The 21,355-nt window shown below is 49.1% G+C and overlaps 1 protein-coding gene across 1 annotated transcript in view; it reads left to right on the top strand.

Annotated features, from left to right (window-relative positions):
• Positions 1-21,355, top strand: part of LOC141172083 (cell adhesion molecule CEACAM8-like) — a 107,804-nt gene that overhangs the window by 27,039 nt on the left and 59,410 nt on the right. Inside the window, exon 2 of the mRNA XM_073655920.1 lies at positions 6,777-7,130. Within this exon, the coding sequence (XP_073512021.1) occupies positions 6,777-7,130 (354 nt within the window). The remainder of the gene's footprint in view (positions 1-6,776; positions 7,131-21,355) is intronic.

The raw sequence follows: 21,355 nt of genomic DNA, 5'->3' as shown, positions 1-21,355 counted from the left end.
GTTAGCATAGTGCTTGTGTGTGATGAGCTGGGAGACGTCGTAGATGAATGGGGGGGCTGGTGATGGCTCAGAACAGGTCAGATCAGCAGCGCGCTGTTTTTTTTTTTTTTTTTTTTTTTTTCCCTCTGTAGGCGGTAACTTTAAATCAGGTAAACGCAGCCAGCCAATCAGAGCACAGGAAGCATCCACAGTGTCCCAGACACAAGGGCTTCTCCAATTGGCTGCCGAAATCACATGTCCTCCCTTATATAAAAACCGGCCATGTTCCCTCAACGCCATTTAATGCATGTCACTCGTGTTAGATGCTGCTCCCGTGTAATGAGAGATATTAGCTAGATAGATGAGCTCTTGATTGGAAGTCAATGTAGATAAGTCCTGTGCTGTTTACCTGTTCAATCGACCTTGCAGCCCTTTTTTTTTTTTGTTTTTCTGCAATTACTGAGATTCTGAAAGAAAGAGCAGGGCCTATGGCATAGAACAGTGCTGTTCATTGGTTGTACTGTGTTCCATGCACACCTTCAATCTATTTTTGCAAGCCCTTGTAGGCCACTTTTTGATTTTGTGGGGTTGAAATTCAGCTATTTGCAGAGCTTGTCAGTGCAGAGCACAAAAATTATTATTTTTTTTTAATTTACTAATGTGATAGTGCAAGCTGTGTTAGCCCAGTTTGTCATTGTTTTGGTGGATGAACTTCAGCTGTATGCACAGTAAAACAAATATATTTTTTTCTGTTGGCAGGTAGAGTCCCCAAAAATATTTATTTTTTTGTGTCGCAGACTTGTTACACTCTGCTATAAGCCACATAGTGCTTTTAGTGATGGCGAGCTTCAGCTGTTTTCAAAGTAAAAAAATAGATTAATTTTGTCTTGTTGGCAGAGTCCACAAACTATTTTTTTTTGTGTGGCAAACGTCATGCGCTCAGCTATACGTCAGCTACTTCGTTAGTGGCGGTGAACTTCAGCTATTTTCAGAGTAAAAAAATAGATTTTTTTCTGTTGCTAGACAGTACAAAAATATTTTTTTTCTGTCGCAAACGTCATACACTCTGCTATAAGCCACCTAGTCCTTTTAGTGGCGGTGAAATTCAGCTGTATTCAATGCTCGTGAAGAGTCCAAAAAATCTATTTTTTGCTGTTGCTAACGTTATACAGCAGGCTAGATCGGAGTTTGAAATAGTTTGGAGAATATCTCCTATGTTATATAGGCGTCATCCACAGTAAAAAAAATACTTTGTTCGGTTAGTAACGTTATACAGCAGGCCATATCTTACCTTGTCATTTAGTGCCGCTGAAATTTAGGTGTGTGCAGAGCTGTTGCAGAGGAAAAAATCTAATTTTGTGCTAATAGCGTGCTCCTACTACAGTATTTGAGCAACATGAGTGGGGAAAAAGAGAGGTCGTGGTGGAAGGGGGAATAGGCTTGGTGTTCAAGGTACTGTATATGTGGAGTAAGTGGTAATGTTAGTGAAAGCACTAGTGAACCAACACAAACAGGTCCTATCCAAAGACAACTGACAACTACTCCACTCCCTTTCTTTGGCAGCCGCGCAGCGATACGCCTTGTTGATAAGGGCCAGAAAGAGCAGGTGCTCCAGTGCATGGCAAGCTCTGCTTCCAGTGCCCTCTCCTCTTCTTTCTCCACCGCAACATCACACACAGTACTGTCCACAGAGGTGGCACCCCAATTACCCTTGCTTCCCCCCGTGTCACAACTGTCCAAGCACCCAACTGACTGTAGCGAACCACAGATGGGCGAGTCTGTAGAACTGTTCCCCCATTCTATACCATGGGCATCAGAAGTGTTCTCCAAACTTTCACAGAATAGGAAGAGGAGGAAAGCATCTGCACCGATGCCCAAATTTTTTTTTACGTTGGATTCGGGGCAGGACTGAGTAGGATCTGTATAGGTCCCTGACCCTCGTCACCAGATGTTAACCACTGGGGAGGGAGGTGATCCTGATGAGACTAAGATACCTGAGGCTCATTCGAACTGTACTGTGCTGTCAGGGCAAGAAGAGAAGGGTCACTCTGAGGGCGAGGAATGGGATAACATATTGGCTTATGACGAGGTTGAAGATCCTACTTGGTTGAAACCCAGAGTTATGCAGCTGAGTAGCTCATTTGAGGAGGTGGAGGAGGAAGACAAGGAGGTTACCTTCCAGCCTACGATGCAGACACAAAGTGATGTAAGCATGAGGAGCACTGCATCCTTAGCCACAACCATGGTTGTGGCCAGCAGCAGTCACAGGTCTGCAGCTCACAGGGGTGGCAAGGGTTACTTGGCCTGGGCCTTTTTTGAGACCGCAATGGATGAGCCTACTCACGTTATCTGCAAACTTTGATATAAAAAAACTCCGTAGAGGCGAAAACTGCAAAAATTTGACTACTACATGCATGAACGTTCACATGCGCACACAACATGTGTTACGCTGTGAATCTTACTGCGCTAAAATGCAGACCAGCGGACCTCAACAACCATCAGCTGCCCCATCAACGACATCCGCTGCTTCTTCCTCCTCCTCTGTTACTGTGCCAAGTATTGTCACACAGGTCTCACATCGCAGAAACTCCGGTTCTTTACCCGCTCCAGTTAGGCTGAGTGACGGCCCGTCAGCTGTAACGGCACCGCATGTTTCTCAATCCACCGTAACATCTGCACCTCACTCACGCTCCACCAGTTTTTCCGATTCACCATACTCCGCCCTCTCTCAGCACCGCAGCCAGCCCTTGGTCCCGCAGTTGTGGTCACATAACAGATTGTTTCATCCTACGCATGACAAAGCTAAGAGGTTGAACTCCACCATCTCCAATCTGTTGGCCATGGAAATGCTACCTTTCCACCTGGTAGATACAGACGGTTTCCGAAAGCTGATGGCCGTCGCAGTCCCCCAGTACCAGTTGCCCAGTTGCCATTACTTCTCTAAGAAAGCTGTCTACACGAGCATGTCGCAGACAGCATCACCCATTCCTTGTCTAAATCTACGTCTGCCAGGGTGCATTTCACCAGACACCTGGACGAGTAAGAATGGCCAAGGGCGTTACATCTCGCTGACTGGGTGACTTTGGTGGCTGTGGGGGCAGGCGGGAAAGGGGCTGCTCCACAAATCTTGGAATCCCCAAGGCTTGCACAAGAAACCTCTGTATTTCACACTTCCTCCACTGCTTCTGCATCCTCCACCTCCTCTAGGGCCTCCACCTCCTCTAGGGCCTCCACCTGCGCACTCAATCTCTGCCTTAATGAGACACGCATTCCAAGGGTGCGGAGCGAATCCACACCACCTCCGTACTGTGCAGTCAGGGCTCGCCGCAATCAGGCACTCTTAAAATTAATATGCATTGGAGATCGCAGTCATACAGGTGAAGAGTTGTGGGCAGCTCTCCAGGCTCAGTTTGAGCAATGGCTGTCTCCGCTGAACCTAGAGCCAGGGAAGGCCATGTGCGATAACTGTACGAACCTGTTGGGCCGAGGCAAGCTCATACACGTGCCTGGCATGGCTCTTGTCCTCAACCTGGTGGTACAGCGATTTCTCCGCCACTATCCTGGCCTGGATGAGCTGCTTCACAAAGTACGGAAGCTGTGTGCTCACTTCCGCCGTTCGCACCCCTCATGTCATCGACTTGCATCGATACAGAGGTCTTTGTCTGTGCCAGTTAACAGGTTGATCTGCGATGTGCCGACGAGGTGGAATTCCACTCTGCACATGTTGCAGCGAGTGTAGCAGCAGCAACAAGCTCTGACGCAGTATGTCATGTCTTATAGCCTGGGCCAATGCAGTACAGACGTGGGGCATATCACGTTTATGGAGTGGGAACAGATTAAGGACCTCTGCACCCTTCTGCACAGTTTTGAAATGGCTACTAAACTGGTTAGCGCTGATGACGGCATCGTCAGCATCACTATTCCAGTCATCTACATGCTGGAGCAGACTTTGAATAACCTGCGGCAGGAGGTGGTGGTCTCAGAAGAAGAGGAGGATGCGGAAGGGATGAGAATGTCTCAAAGTTCCAGACTCTCGTCACACAGGCGGATTCCAAGTGATTGTGGATTCCTGCGATGGAGGGAGCTTGGTGATACCAGGCAAACTGTTAGTGAAGGTGCAAGAGCCGAGGAACTAATGGAGGAGGAAGAGGTGATAGGTGAGCAGCTATCAGAGGATGAAGAAGATAATCATCCCCTCTCGGTTGAACGTGGTTGGCTGGAGGGGACGGAGGAAACAAGCATCAGTGTTAAGCACAAAGCTAAAAGGTGGAAATCCACCTCCAATCTGTTGGCCATGGAAATGGTGGTGTCAGGCCCTAATTTTTTGAACTGTGAACACTCCTGTATGGCTGCTTTTTTACTAAGGAGGTAACCGGAGAACCTGAAGGAAACCCCCGCAAACACGGGGAGAACATACAAACTGCTTGCAGATGTTGTCCTCTATCATCATAAAGGAGTTACCTCGTTGTCTAGGAGACCGGCCACCGCTGCTGTCTACCTTGTGAACATTGTGTTGAAGCGTGCAAGGTGTCTGGGACACTGTGGATGCTTCCTGCGCTCTGATTGGCTGGCTGCACTTACCTGATTTAAAGTTACCGCCTACAGGGGAAAAAAAAAAAAAAAACAGCGCGCCGCTGATCTGACCTGTTCTGAGCCATCACCAGCCCCCCATTCATCTACGACGTCTCCCAGCTCATCACACACAAGCACTATGCTAACAAAACTGTTAAAAATGCAGTAGTTGCCCTGCAATCATGACAGAGGAGCCAGAAGACTGCAGCATCTGATTCCTCCCACTCCTGCAGTTATTAAAAAGAAGCCTTTTGCCTTCATATTAATTGGTGCAGGTGTGGCACCCCAGGGGTCTGGTTTCCCACAGTAATGTAATGTTATGTCTGAGAGCAGGTGGGCGGTCCCTTGGTCAGGAATCCTATGCATGCCACACCTCCTGCCCAGTCCTGGGAGGGGAAGAACTTCCCCTGTATAAACCCGGGGCTGAGGCAGGGTTAGAGGTAGAGAAGAGAAGCAGCATAGGAAGAAACAGCAGAAGCTCAGTGGGAGCAATACTACTACGAGTCAGGGGCTGGCAGCTGCAGAGCTCGCCCTGACTGAGAAGCTTTCTTACCGGACCCGGCGTCCGAGGCTGTGGGGACTAACTCTTACCCAGCAGCAGAAGCCGACCGGCAGGGGATTTCAGGTCCTCAGGCCCAGAAACCCGAAGGCACGGTCACACGCGTGGGACCAGCACCGCCATCGTGGAGCGGAAGCCATAGAAGGCCCCGAGTCACCGGCCATATGGGTGAGCACCACATGGTACACTCAGGGACGTGGGCTACTTATATCCGCTTCTAGCAAGGTAGCCAGAAGAGTACAGTCAGTTTGGGAGGCCTACAACTCCGCCTGGCCAGGGGAGATCCCATCTGCTCAAGGACTGACCAGGCCCCGTTCGCTAGCAAGTACTCCGGGAGGGTCTATCGTTGTTACCAGTAAAGACCCTGAATTACACCGCACCGTCTCTGAGTGGTTCCTGCTACCCCCATCTTCCATGTCGGCTGCCCTGAGGCCATACCCCTCCCGTTGGGGGTTATACTATCACGCTGCACAATTCTACACCGGCCTCAGCGGTCTGCCCTGCAGCGGCAGCTCCATAGCTGCAAATCAACGGGTGGCGTAGTCGACACTCAAATAACCTCTATCAAGACTGCCACACACTGAGTTTGACTCCCTGGGCACGGACCGGGTCCCCGCCACTCGGAGACTACAACCCTCATCTGATCCGGTTCCGGGTAAGCCCCGTGCGCGAGACGCTGCGCGACACAGCAGGCCCAGGGGCGCGTCACAGGGGTTAATCTGCTCAGTTGTGAGCTCCTGGAAGCTTAACGTGATTTAGGCTCTCAACAGATTTGTCCCGTGCATCTCCCCTACTGTGATAACGCTGTACACCGACACATCAGACTGTCGCTCACCGTGAAAACCTTGAAAAAGAAGCTGAAGACCCACTTCTTGTGACAAGTGTACAATCTGCGGTAAGCCTCGCTCCAGCGTACCGCTGCACGACTAGCTTTACCCTGACCTACTGTATCATCACCCATCCCTTGTACATTGTATGTGCGCCCTCGCGGGCAAGGTCCTCTCTCCTCTTGTACCAGTCAATGAGTCACCGACTGTGACTCTTTTTCACATGTAAAGTGTCACGGAATAAATGTGGCTGTAATAATAATTATAGTACTTGTACTTTGGGTCAATTGATGGCACTTTCCAGGTGTCTACCCATAATTTGATGTGTTTTGGCAGCTTTTGGGCTCGTATAAAGGTGTTGTGTATGCATTTTTTTTTGCCCCCTCCCCCCCATTGAATCCTATGGCGTTTGGTAACATTCGAACACTGGACGAATAAATTGGCGAATATCGCAAATTCGGCGATCGTAATCTGAATCGAATCTTGAAACATTCGCTCATCTCTAGTGACTTCCAGGTGCATACATTTATGGGTGTGGGATCATCTATGTTCGTGGTCTAAGTCTCTTACAGTCTAGGATTTTAATGTTCCCATACGGATTATGTTTAGAGGGATGGATGGCTTTAAACGTAGAGCAGGCAACTAGTAAGATTTTGCTTCTACTTTAACAAGTGCAGTAAACTGATCAGCTGTTTGCTATGGGATTGGGTTGTACTACACCATATACATGAGGGTATTGTATATCATGGACACAATTGTTATAATCTGATTTCCAGTCATATGAGATTTTTGTGTATTTCGCATGTGATCACTGAGTGGAATCTGTGTTCCCTTTTTAGTTCTCCTCGTCCTCACGATGGATGTGACCAGTGGACAAATTCGTATCCAGCCGATCCCTCAGTATCCGGTTATTAATGGATCTGTCACCCTGAGCATTACTGGGATTACTGACAAACTCCAGCATGTCATGTGGTATAAAGGACCAAGCATAACTCCTCCCTATCAGATCCTGACATATTTTCCAGCTAATCCCGCATTAGTTCCTGGACTTCTGTACAATGATCGGATCTCGGCTTTCAATAACGGATCATTACAAATCAGAGATCTTCGTGACACAGATGGGGGAAAGTATATAGCACAGATACAAATGGATGCGTCAGCAAAGGACGTAGATGTGACCCTGACCGTCTATGGTGAGTACTATTAAACAGAATAGAACAGTTTTCACTTTCTTGTTCCAAACTTCTGTTCTAGGTAACAACCTGCTACCTTTTTCATCCAAAAATTCTTGCCAGGTTAGGGTATATTTTCTAGTGTAATCTTCAGTACTGTCTTAGGTGACTTTGGCCAAGGCACATGTCACATAGCAAAAGATGGTTCTATGCCTCTGGTACTTCACAGCATCGTGCAACTGAATGGGATCACAAGTACTGTGGCCATAACAAGCAAGTCTCAAAAAATCCAACTGACTTTTTATGTCAGTCATGGTTCCTTGTGACCCCACATTATGCTGAGATGTAACAGAGCATAGAGTGATCTACGGCTGCAGGACCAATGCCATGGCCAAAGATCACATGTAGATCCAGCCTTATTCCTACACTTCAGCACACAGACATATCACGTGTTTTAACCTCTAAATTCTTTTCTGTGCGGGATATTTAAATGATCGTCCGCCCAGCCACAGCAGTCCCCTTGAGAAAGGCAACAGCGCCGAAACGCGCGTCGGGGAAGCGCGTATCGTGCGGGTTCTCAGCCTCCCACCTAGGTAATTATGTTTAAACTGCTGACTATGTGAGACCATAAGGATATATAATGTTCACCTTGGGATATGGCTATTTATAATATATATAGATTTTCCTCGGGGTGTCCCTCTTCATATATTTGCTATGGTCTCCTAATACTTGATAATAGCGAGGAAATTAGTGGTGAGACATGACACCTGCATCTTATGTGTTACCTGCTTGCTTTTATTAATTGTATGATGATTTGGTACCCATTTGTCTTCCTGACATTCTGCTCTATTTTTCTGTATTCAAATAAATGTTTGAATAAAGTTTATATACGCTTTTCATATCATGGCCATGTGATCGTTGTTTTTTGCTTCGGCACTCTCCTATTTATAGTTTTTTCAACAATTGGCCACAGATATATATATCCAATGAGTGGTTGCATCATGGATGGTTTATGTTTACCTTTCTTGATATATGTATCTATAGTGTGCAACTTTAAACTCTCTGCTCTAATTCACAATTTTGAGATGTAACAGAGCATAGAGTGATCTACGGCTGCAGGACCAATGCCATGGCCAAAGATCACATGTAGATCCAGCCTTATTCCTACACTTCAGCACACAGACATATCACGTGTTTTAACCTCTAATTTGTCTCAATTCCTCACTATTTTAAAGACCTCCGTTTTTTAAAGACCTCTCTTTCAGTGATTTAGAAAGAAATGTTAATGGCTCTCATTCAAAGACTGAAACCAGTACTGATCCCACCTTGTTGAGACAACCTTGAGGGACCTTGTAGGTGTTAACTATCAGCATGGAGATGGGTTCTGTATGTATTAAGTACTGTGTCTTAGCTGCCATAATCCCAAGTTTCTCTGTGTACATTATTAATGAAACTCATGTATATCTCCAGGCCATGAATTTAAGTATATGGTCATGGAGAAGATTGGTCCCAGGCACCGTGTTGTGAAGAGAATGTCTTGTGATTGATCCAAGGTTAATTTCGTATAAGGGACCACTTTATCAGAGTTAGAAGAGCTAGAGTTGGAGCTGAGGAGGAGAGTGCAGAAGTTAAAGTTCTAAGCAACTGTTTAGGGGTATACACTAACACCTTCGTTAGGGTACCTTCAGATTGCGTTCAGGAACCTATTCAGTGGCCCTGTTAGGGTTTATGTCCAATCCCCCTCAAATCTGATTTCATTTTTGGGAGTGTATGCCTACTGGAGAAAGACACTCACATGCAGTCTACTACGTTTGAGTTTCTGCCTCCATTAGCCGTATACGCCCAAAAATGATGCATGGCGGAGCACACGTTCACTCTGCTGGCACCATTACAGTCTATATACAGCGTATATGTCCTAATCCCATTTTGCAGAGGTTTTGGATGTAAGCCCCAACAGGGCCGCTGAATGTGTGCCTGTACGCAATGTGGAAGCACCCTTAAATGGAGGGCTACCTTTGTTCTAGCAAACTGATGTTATGGGAGTCCAGTCTGAACAACCAGAGACCACGTCTGACATGGATATCTGCCAGGAAGGATCGTAATGCTGAGTGATGTTCTGTGTGCTGCTGCAAAGAGCTGCGGCCACTGATCTGGTGAAAGCATAATTAAGTTGGTGATCTCTTTAACCAAAAGGTTAAAGTCACTGACGTTCCATTTCAGAGCAGTGATGTTGATTTCAGGGGTTGGTCTGGTTTCTGTTCTCCCTGCTTGCTGTTTTCTCTCCTTTTCAATGTGCACAGCTCTTTTGCTGGCTCATTGCGCTCCCTTGCTGGGTATAAAGAGAATTAATGTCAGTGTTCATTAAAAGGAATATGGCGCATGGAGGATGTGTCAAAATCAACAACTGGCATGCCCAGGCCTTGAAATGGACATCCCTGGTAATACTTTTTTCAGAGTGGTGACAAGTAGTGTTGAGCGAGCATGCTCGAGACTGCTCGGTACTCGCCCGAGCATCAAGCTACTCGTGATGTTCGGCGAGCACCGAGCATTTCCGGGTTACTCAGGCGGGAGCTCGGGTCTCTGCCCTGCATGTTTAGCGCTCTTTACAGAGCCAATGAACATGCAGGTGACTCGCCCCCTGGGCCGTGGGGCACTCGGATCCGGGCAATAGGGAGACGATGGGGGTAGTAGTGGCGACCCGGTTCCGTGGCTCAGGGTGGTCAGGCCAATGGTAGTCTGCTACGTTCTGCTGATAATGTCCGACTACGCCACCCGTGGATTGCGTTTATTAGGAACCGCCGCTGCATGCAGACCTCTGGGGCTGATGAGGTGTGCAGCTAGGGTAGTGTGACTCCCCACGGCAGTATAATGGATGGAGGGAGTGATGGTGGTGAGAGTCCCAGTACCGGTAGTGCTGGAGGCGCGAAGTAGCACACAGACAATAGGTTGCAGTCCAGGGTCTTTACTAAAGCAGGTAAACTGACCCATAAACAGTCCCGGCTAGGAGGGGACCTGGATGTCTGAGAGCAACGGGGAAATTGGCCCTGGTCAGGGTGAGGGTGTAAGCCTACCGTGCTTTCTGTGCTCCTTCTGGCTATCTCCTCGGTATAGGGTAACAGCCCACGTTTCCAAGCTTTCCGTGTATTCTCGCCTGTATGGCCTGCGACGTGGGTTCCTTTCTGCTCCCAGCCTTGTACGGCTTTACTGGTCCCTTCGGTTGTGGCAGGGCCTCCAGGCTTCTTAGGCCAAGGAATATACAGTCCCCTGTGGACTGGTTCTCTGCTGGAGGATGTAGAATCCTCCCAGCCTCAGACACCAAAGTCTGGTAAAGTCAGTCTCTTATCTGCCAAGACAGGCTTGCTTCGCCTCTTGTCTCTGGCTTGTGGCTCTCCTCCTGCCACACTTCCTCTTAGGTGCAGTGCAACTGTCTGTCCCTGCTCTGCTCTGGGACAAGTCTCAGTCCTGAGACAGGCCTTCAAGTTCTCCCTAACCCTGCCCCCAGTACCAGCTTTTATAGGGGCAGCCTGCTCCCCCTACTGGCCTGAGACAGAAGGCATTGCATGCTAATGTTCCCCTGACTAGAGAACCTCCCCCTTGCTCTCAGACACAGCTTTAATTACACTTGTGGCATCCAGGCCAGGGTGACACACAGAGATTGCCAGCCAGTCACTGTAATGCCGCAGCCATGTTGTTTGTGGGCATTACAGTGATTGGCTGGCCGCACAGCGTCACCTCGAGTATTTAAAACCGGGCGCCGCCATCTTGGACACAGTCGCTCCGGATTAGACAGTGTAGGGACAGCGCTGCTAATTTAGGGAGAGATATAAACTGCGAAATAGTTAGTGTAGGGTCTGTAAAGGCTGCCAGATCAAACAAACAGTCCTTCTCGGGACTAATATCCATCCCAGATATCAGGCAGGCAGGCAGGCAGTATAGGAGACGCAGTGGTTATACCAGCAAACGCTGCATTACAGTCCTGTGTGCTCCTGTTTCTGAAATTGCTGGACTTAGCTCCAGGAAAAATCCTTTTTTCATCTAAATCCTCTTTTTTTTTTTCCTCCTAAACACTGTACAAATACCCCAAATACCAGTCTTATTAACCTTTTGGTGTCCCCCCCCCCCCCCCAAAAAAAAAAAAAAAAAAAAGAAAGTGTGTCTCTGATTTTTCAGACACAAATATATCTGTTGAAAATAGTCTGGTGTAGGCTAGAGAGACAGAAGTGTGGTATTGCAGTTCCACGGTTCAAACCTCTGTATTATCCACTTTCGGGCCATTTGTATCTAAAAAAACAAACAAAAAAAAAAAAAACAGTTTGAGTGTGTCGGTCACTGTTCAGCCGCAAATATATATATTTAAAAAAGTCTGGTATACACCAGTAAATTATAACTGTGGTTTTGCTGTTCCACGGTAAAAAATCTCTATTATCCTGCTTTTGGCATTTTTTGACGTAAAAAAAAAAATAATAGTGTCTCCCTGATTGTTCTGATTGTTTAAAAGAGTCGGGTGTAGGCCAGAGAAATAGAACTGTGGTTTTCCTCTTCCACGGTTCTAATCTACTTTTTATTACTCTTTTTCCATTGATAGTGCAAGTGTAAGCTATTTTACTTCCTTTACAATGGGCAAGGCGCGTGGCAAGAGATGTGGAACTGGATGTAATGGTGATGGTGCGTGCAGAGGACGGGACCGTGGCCAAGGTGAAAATGTGCCACAACCAACAGCCACATCTTCTCGCTCCCACTTCTTGACCGAATTACTAGGGAAGCACACTACAACACCAGTATTACAAACTGATCAGTGTGAACAGGTTATTAATTGGATAGCAGATAATACTTCCAGTCACCTGGGCACCACCACCTCCGGTCTGTCTTCCACACGGTCAAATCTTAGTAGCCGTGAGTTTCGACCGCATACTCCTCCTCACCCTGATGCTTCTTCCTCCCACCTTGCCGAGTGTCGTCAGACAGCAACTGATCCCACACTTGGACACTCTGAAGAGCTGTTCACTGGTCCATTTCCAGATTTGTGCCCCTCGCCTGCTCCGCTTGAAGTGGTGGAAGAGGAGATCCCATGTAGCGATGCCCAAATATTTGAACAGCCACGGCCACAGGAAGTTGACGCTGGCAATTTGTCACAAGAGGTGGACGATGACGAGACACAATTGCCAGGAAGTGAGGAGGAGGATCGTGGTGCGCAAGTGGAAGAGGAGGAGGTGGTGGATGATCTAGTAACTGAACCAATGTGGCAGGAGGACATGCAGAGCGAGGCCAGCAGCACACAGGGTGAGGGAGTACCCCAACAGGCAGGAAGAAGCAGTGTGGTGGCCGCACACAGAAGGCAGGCAACAGTTCCCCGTAACACCAACACGAAGGACGTTGCCAGTACAACCTGTAAGTCTTCCAGAGTCTGGAATTTTTTTAAAGACTCTGCTGATAACCCCAAAAAGGCCATTTGTACCACCTGCCATGCCAGCATCAGCAGGGGTGACAAAACTACCAGCCTGACCACCACCAGCATGATCAGGCACATGGCAGCAAAGCACCCAAATTGTGGGGTGAACCCCAGGGTCCACGACCAGTGTCAGCGGGTGCCACCACTGCTTCTTCCGCTGTTGTGCGTGCAATAGAACCCCCTGTTGTGTGTGTGCAAGGCAATCCTCTGTCCATACTGCATGCAAAGATGCCCCCTTCTCTCAGTCTTCACTTGTTATGGCAGTTTCTCAAGAAACAGCATCAACATCCACGTCCACGTCCACGTCCCACCGCAGCGTTCAATTGTCCATATCCCAGACCTTTGAACGAAAGTGGAAATTCGCAGCTAACGCCCCACAGGCCACAGTCCTAAATTCGCACATTTCACGACTGCTTGCGTTGGAAATGCTGCCTTTTAGGCTGGTGGAGACGGAATCCTTCCGCAACCTTATGGCAGTGGCCGTCCCTCGGTACTCGATCCCCAGCCGACACTATTTTGCCCGGTGTGTCATCCCCGCACTACACAAGCACGTGTCCCAAAACATCTGCCGTGCCCTCAACAACGCAGTTACTGGGAGAGTCCACCTGACGACGGACAAGTGCTTGTGGCCAGGTACGGTACATCTCCCTGACGGCAAACTGGGTAAACATAGTGGAAGCCGGGACCCAGTTGGACCTTGGGACGGAACACCTCCTCCCCACACAGAGGATTGCGGGCCCTATGTCAGTCAGAGTTGCCCCCATAGTGTACAGCTCCTGCGCATCATCCTCCTCCTCCTCCTCATGTTCAGCCTCCATCTCAGATATCACCACATCATTTACAAGCTGAAAGCACTGCAGTACTGCCTCCACCAAGCGGCAACAGGCTGTGCTGAAACTCATAAGCTTAGGTGGGAAACCTCCCACTGCTTGTGAGTTGTGGACAGCTGTGAAAGAGCAGGCAGATCTGTGTCTGAGACCGCTGAACCAACATCTAGGCATGGTCGCGTGTGACAATGGCCATAACCTGGTGGCGGCTCTGAGGCGAGGCGAGATTACACACGTACCATGCCTGGCTCATGTGCTTAACCTCGTGGTTCAGCGGTTTCTTAAATCGTACCCCGAGTTGCCAGATCTGCTCGTGAAAGTACGCCGCCTGTCAGCTCATTTTCGCAAGTCGGCTACAGCTTCCGCCGCCCTTGCTGTGTTGCAGTAGCGTTTGCAGCTACCGTCACACCGACTGGTGTGTGATGTCCCCACACATTGGAACTCTACCCTCCACATGTTGCAAAGGATTTGTGAGCAGAAGAGAGCAGTTGTGGAGTACCAGCTGCAACAAGGCAGTCGATATTCAGGTCAGACTCCACACATAAGACCTCAGGAGTGGACCTGGATGTCTGACATCTGTACCATCTTGACAAACTTTGAGGAGTCCACCAAGATGGTGAGTGGCGATGATGCCATCATTAGCATCAGCATCCCACTTGTCTGTCTTTTGCAACGCTCTCTGCAGAGAATTAAAGAGGAGGCATTGCAGCCAGAGTATGATGAGATGGATCAAGAAGCTGTAGCGGTCAATTACACACAGCCCAGCCTCATCTCATCCCAACGTGCATTGGGGGACAATGAGGGAGAGGAGGAGGAAGAAAAGGAGCTTGTATCATGCGCTGTAGATGGTAGTTCCTGTACAACTGTCATACCGTCGGTTCAGCGTGGGTGGCCTGAGGACAGGGGGGAGGAGGAGGAGGAGGAGGAGAGCATGGTCAGTCGTCATCTTGGTGATGACACGGAAGTCTTGCCGGTTACCAGTCTGGCAAGCATGGCTGACTTTGTTATGCTGCCTTAACCTTGACCCTCGCGTTGTCAAAATGTTGGGTGACAGTCATTACTGGTGGGTGACACTTTTAGACCCCCGCTACAAGGAGAACTTTCACTCTCTCTTATTCCTGAGGTGGAGAGGTCTACAAAAATGGGGCAGTACCAGAAGGCCCTTGCTGCAGAACTGTTAAAAAATTCCCATCTGAACACGCTAGCGGCAGAGGTCACAGTTCATTATCCAACCAAGGCATACATGCGAGAGAGACGCAACTCCAATCCAGCAGAGGCAGGGGAACACTGTCAACTTTCTGGGACAGTTTTCTCAGACCCTCCCTTGGACAGACCCTGAGGCTCGGGCAGGGCCGGCTCCAGGTTTTTCTGGGCCCCGGGCGAAAGAGTCTCAGTGGGCCCCTTTAACACATACCACGATTCATGATGCAGAGATACAGCGGAGAAATATATATATATAATACAATGCAAAGATTTCACTTCTTACATTACATGAGTGATATCTATTGTAAATTCCACAATAGCTCAGAAACCGATGAATCGCTCCACACAGAATACTGGCCCCCATATAAGGCTCCATACGGAATACTGGCCCCCATATAAGGCTCCATACGGAATACTGGCCCCCATATAACGCTTCATACGGAATACTGGCCCCCATATAAGGCTCCATACGGAATACTGGCCCCCATGTAAGGCTCCATACGGAATACTGGCCCCCATGTAAGGCTCCATACGGAATACTAGCCCCCATGTAAGGCCCCATACGGAATACTGGCCCCCATATAAGGCTCCATACGGAATACTGGCCCCCCATATAAGGCTCCATACGGAATACTGGCCCCCCATATAAGGCTCCATACGGAATACTGGCCCCCCATATAAGGCTCCATACGGAATACTGGCCCCCCATATAAGGCTCCATACGGAATACTGGCCCCCATATAAGGCTCCATACGGAATACTGGCCCCCATATAAGGCTCCATACGGAATACTGGCCCCCATATAACGCTCCATACGGAATACTGGCCCCCTTATAAAGCTCCATACAGGATACTGGCCCCCTTATAAAACTCCATACAGGATACTGGCCCCCATATAACGCTCCATACAGGATACCGGTCCCCTTATAATGCTCCATACAGGATACCGGTCCCCTTATAATGCTGCATGCAGGTTGTTACCCCCCACATAATGTTCCATACAGGCTGTCCCCCCCCTTATAATGCTCCATGCAGGCTGTTACCCCCCACATAATGCCCCATACAGGCTGCCCCCCCCTTATAATGCTCCATGCAGGCTGCCCCCCCCCCCCCCACATAATGCACTATGCAGGCTGCCCCCCCCCTTTATAATGCCCCATGCAGGCTGTTCCCCACCTTATAATGCCCCATGCAGGATGTCACCCCCCCTCTATATAATGCCCCATGCAGGATGCCCCCCCCTCTTTATAATGCCCTATGCAGGATGCCCCCCCCTTTTAATGCTCCATGCAGGCTGTTACCCCCCACATAATGCCCCATACAGGCTGCCCCCCCTTATAATGCTCCATGCAGGCTGTTCCCCCCCCCCCCCCACATAATGCACCATGCAGGCTGCCCCCCCCCTTTATAATGCCCCATGCAGGCTGCCCCCCCCCCTTTATAATGCCCCATGCAGGCTGTTCCCCACCTTATAATGCCCCATGCAGGATGTCACCCCCCCTCTATATAATGCCCCATGCAGGATGCCCCCCCCTCTTTATAATGCCCCATGCAGGATGCCCCCCCCTTTTAATGCTCCATGCAGGCTGTTACCCCCCCACATAATGCCCCATACAGGCTGCCCCCCCCTTCTAATGCTCCATGCAGGCTGTTCCCCACCTTATAATGCCCCATGCAGGATGTCCCCCCCCCCCCCCTCTTTATAATGCCCCATGCAGGATTCCCCCCCCCCCTTCTCTTTATACTGCCCCATGCCTCCATACATTAAAAAAAAAAAAATCAAATACTCCCCTCCCTTCTCCTCACATGCTACCTGCTGCCCGCTGCTCGGGTCCGAACGCCAGCGTTGTCGGTGTCTTCCCGCTCAGCGCTCCCTGTGACGGCCAGGGGAGGGCGCGGTGAAAAGACGTCACCGCGCCCTCTGACCTGAGACGTCACAGGGAGCTCAGAGCAGGAAGACAGCGGATCTGCGGAGGCACGGGGAGAGGTAAGTATCCAGCTGCCGGGGCCCTGAGCAAGCGGCGGAGAAGGGCGGGCGCTGACACCGCTCTCCTCAGCCCATAGCCCAGCGCGGTGCGCGACCGCCAGTGGGCCCCTCTGCCTGCTCAGGGCCCCGGCATTTGCCGGGTGTGCCGGGTGCTGACTCCGGCCCTGGGCTCGGGGTACTCTCACAAGGAGTGGAAAGTTTCAAAAGATGGTGAGGGAGTACCTTGCCGACCTTACCAGCGTCCTCCGTGATTCCTCTGTGCCTTTAATTATTGGGTATCCAAGCTGGACACTTGGAATGTACTCTCTCTGTACTCCTTGGAGGTCCTGGCCTGCCCTGCCGCTAGCGTGTTATCGGAGCGTGTTTTTAGTGCCGCTGGGGGAATTATAACTGATAAGCGCACTCGCCTGTCAACTGACAATGCTGACCCTTATCAAAATGAACAAGGGCTGGATTGGGCCAGACTTCTCATCACCACCAAATGACAGCAGAGTAACATAAAGTCAAATCCACTGTGTTATTTCGGGAGGTGTATTCCCATGCACCGCTTCACACCCACACATGGGTATACGCTTCCTCATTTCGGCTGTTTTTTGCTCTTCTCCTTATCCTCAGCCTCCACCACCACTATACCACCAGGGTGACCGTGGTCTGTGTTGCCAGCATTGCAATTTCCTCTGTCCTTATTTTTGTCAGCTTTTGCTTGGAAGACACAAGCAAAGACTGCGGGAGACCCACTCCCCAATAATGGGAATAATATTTTTAAGATGCTGTACTGTATGGCTCTTGTAAGGGGCATTAAAACCGTCTTGTTAAGCTACTGTGACCTCCTCGTCTCTTCCGAGGGGCATTAAAACCGTCTTGTTAAGCTACTGTGACCTCCACGTCTCTTTCGAGGGGCATTAAAACCATCTTGTTAAACCACTCTGAACTCCACAGCTCTTCCAAGGGGCATTGAAATGTTGTTTTTAATTACCTCTAACCTCCACGACTCTTCCAACGGGCATTGCAGTTCCTCATAATTTTTGGAAAGCCTTCCATTCACTGCTTAGGCCAACAGTGTACAGGAGACCCAGTTGCTATAAATGGAAAAAACGGTTTAGTTAAGGCCCTCTGACCTCCATGTCATTTCCAAGGGGCATTGGACTGCCTAGAAATTTTTGGTAGGCATTGCACTCACTGTATGCCCTATAACTGTGTAGCCGAACCGCTCCTTTTGTTACAGAAACATGACTGGCCTGATATTGATGTGAATGGTCCCTGTTCCTCCTGCTCTTTCTCCTTTGCCACTACCTCATCCATCATTTATCACCTGAAGCTTTGTTTTAACGGGAGTCATAGAACTGGGATAGTAGCAGGAAAACATCCAGCAATCCTGGGAGGAGGTAGGATATGCGCCAAAACGCTGACCACCTCAGCCCTAGCCGCTACTACATACATGCGCTTGCATTCCAAGAAAACAAAGCAGATGCTAACTATCATCCTCCTCCTCCTCCTCTCCCCTGATGGAGAAACCAGGGCCCACCGGAGGAGTCTGGTTCTCTGGTGGGCTCGTCCAATGCTGCCCTAAAGCAGGCCAAGCTAAGAAAAGTGTGGGGGAAGGTGACAGGAGAAATAGGGGTGGCTGGGGACCGAGTATGGATACCAGGCCGCCAACGCAGCCATGACGTGGTGGCCAGATTCCACCAACACATGCCTAAAAGGCCCAATTTAAAGTGCAAGCAAGCAAGCAAGCAGTATGGTATTGCAGCCTGGGGGTGGTTGGGTGGCAGGCTGCATACTTGCGCTTGCATTGCAAGGAATGGGAGAGGTACAATTGAACACTGCCCTGGGACAAGGACTTTAACAGGGATAGTTGCAAGTCTGCAACGACAGGTGCAGGGTGGGAGGCATCTTCGCATGTACCATGAACAGGGGTTTGGCATGCACACACTACAGCGGAATAGGCTGTCCTTCCCACTAAATGCACTGGGGAGGGCACAGGTAATGTTATGCGCGCTTAATCTTATGTAAAAGGCGCACCGGGACAAATAGGGGCGGCTGGGGACCGAGTATGGATACCTCGCTGCCGAAGCAGCCATGAGGTAGTGGCCAGCTTCGGCCTCCTCCAAACTAAAAGGCCCAACTTCAAGTGCAAGCAAGCTAGCAGTATGGTATTGCAGCCTGGGGGTGGGTGGGTGGCAAGCTGCACACTTACGCTTGCATTCCAAGAAAACAAAGCAGATGCTAACTTCTATCATCATCATGCTCCTCACCTTGGCACTCTCAACTCCTCTGATGGAGAAGCCAGGGCCGACCGGAGGAGTCTCTGGTTGTCTGGTGGGCTCGTCCAATGCTGCCCTAAAGCAGGCCAGGCTAAGAAAAGTGTGGGGAAGGTTCCCGGGACAAATAGGGGCGGCTGGGGACAGAGTATGGAGACCTCGCCGCCGACGCAGCCATGAGGTAGTGGCCAGCTTCGGCCTCCTCCAAACTAAAAGGCCCCATTTCAAGTGCAAGCTAGCAGTATGGTATTGCAGCCTGGGGGTGGGTGGGTGGCAGGCTGCATACTTGCGCTTGCAATGCAAAGAATGGGGGAGGTACAATTGAACACTGCCCTGGGACAAGGACTTGCACGGGGATAGTTGCAAGTCTGCATCTTCTGATGTGGCAAGGATCACTTCTGATGGGCACACTTTTAGGCAGTGACCTGGGTGTCAGAGATGCTTCCAGGGGTCTTCCCTATGCTGTTCCCATGTCTTTTCAGCACTGTCACTATTGTTTTGGGCACTTGTTAGGCTTTTAAAAGACTGACGGGGGTGCCCCCGCAAAAATGTTCGGGTCTCCCATAGACTAACATTGGGCTCGTTGCTCGGGTCGAGCACCCGAGTATCACGGTGAGCTCGGCCCGAGCTTCGAGCACCCGAGCATTTTAGTGCTCGCTCAACACTAGTGACAAGCAATTAGTACAACGCCAGCCTCCTGATGATATCCCATTTGAGAATCCACAGTGCAAAGTCATTAGAATTAAAAACAAAACCATAATTTAGAGTAGAGGCAACAGTAGGGAATTTTTAATTTGAAGGACTTTAGAAACGTGGTTAGATTATTGGATTAAATGGACCTTTTGTATGAAAATCACCTCTGCTTTTGGACAATCCCATAAAGTAGTTGGCTAATTTCTCATTTAAAAAATGTGGGGGGAATGGGGCAGGAGTGAATTTTGTAGCATTTACTAATATAGAAGTATACACAAAAGGAGATAAAGGAGAGAAACAAATGGGTATATAATATGTCAGAGAATATTCTATTTTAACCCAATCCTGTACCTATTAGAAAAAATGGGACCATCGAAGCAAACATACTGCTGAGGAATGAGAGAAACACACTTTGAAATAAGGTCACTTATATCTTAGAGATATATGTATAACATTTTAACAAGCAAAGGTGATGAATCACAGAACACGGGAAATATTAAAAACAATGCGGTGGAGGGGCACCAATGGAGAGGGTGCAATAAATAACACAAAATATGGTATATATAATTGCATTTGACCAGGGGCAGACATAGACTGTAGTGGGCCCCTGTGCAAGAATTTTTTTGGGGGCCCCCCCCTGCCCTTTATAAGGGGCATGAAGGCACCCCCCCCCGTGCATTTCTCATCCCCCCGTGCATCTGATTCCCCCCACTCCTAGTTAATTAATTGTATTTTAAAAAAATAAAACTTGTTATACTTACCCCCAGGGCCGGCTCCAGGTTTTTGTGGGCCCTGGGCGACAGAGTTTCAGTGGCCCCTTTAACACATACCATGATTCATGATGCACAGATACTGCAGAGAAATATATATATATCTTACAAGGCCAAGGATTTCACTTACTACATGACATGAGCGATATCTATTGTAAATTCTACAATAGCTCAGAAACCGGCGAATCCTCACAGCGCACAGTGCAGATCGGACAATATAGTCCTCCATACAGTATTATGGGCACCATATAATGCTCCATACAGGATACTGGTCCCCATATAATGCTCCATACAGGATACTGGTCCCCATATAATGCTCCATACAGGATACTGGTCCCCATATAACGCTCCATACAGAATATTGGCCCCCATGTAACGCTCCATGCTGGCTGTTCCCCCCTTATAATGCCCCATGCAGGATGACACCCCCCTTTTAATGCCCTATGCAGGATGTCACCTCTACCCCCCATAAAATGCCCCATGCAGAATGTCACTTCCCCCCTTTTCAATGCCCCATGCAGTATGTCACACACACACCCTCCTTATAATGCCCCATGCAGGATGTCAATTCCCCCCTCCCCCTCTTATAATGCCACATGCAGGATGTCACCCCCCCATATAATGCCCCATGCAGGACGTCACACCCACTCTCCTCCCACCATATAATGCCCCATGCCCCCATACATAAAAAAAAAAAAAAAAAAAAAAATCAAATACCCACCTCACTACTTACCTGTGTCACGCTGTCTCTGTGTACTGGAGGTAGGGGGCCTAAGCTGACCCTAAGCTGGGGCCCTGACTAATCCCTCTACCTGGAGGTACTGTTAAAGGTACAGAGGTCCAGGCCGCCAGCGTAACCCCTACCTCCTGAGGATCCCTGCACCTAAGTAATCTAGTCCTGAGAAGGACCCCTGATCACAACAAAAGGGGACAGGTAATAATATGCCCACACTCAGTACTTAGACGAACGAGACAGTACAAGGGTAACACCAAAACCACCTTGCATACAAAAACTACACAACTAAAACAGAGGGAACACCAACGGGAAAGGAGATA

Source organism: Phyllobates terribilis, unplaced genomic scaffold (assembly GCF_046119375.1).
Source record: "Phyllobates terribilis strain yellow unplaced genomic scaffold, ASM4611937v1 Scaffold_12__6_contigs__length_324123572, whole genome shotgun sequence".
In the NCBI taxonomy this organism is placed as follows: Eukaryota; Metazoa; Chordata; class Amphibia; order Anura; family Dendrobatidae; genus Phyllobates; species Phyllobates terribilis.
Note: the sequence above shows the minus strand (reverse complement) of the source record. Positions and strands in the feature narration are given on the sequence as shown.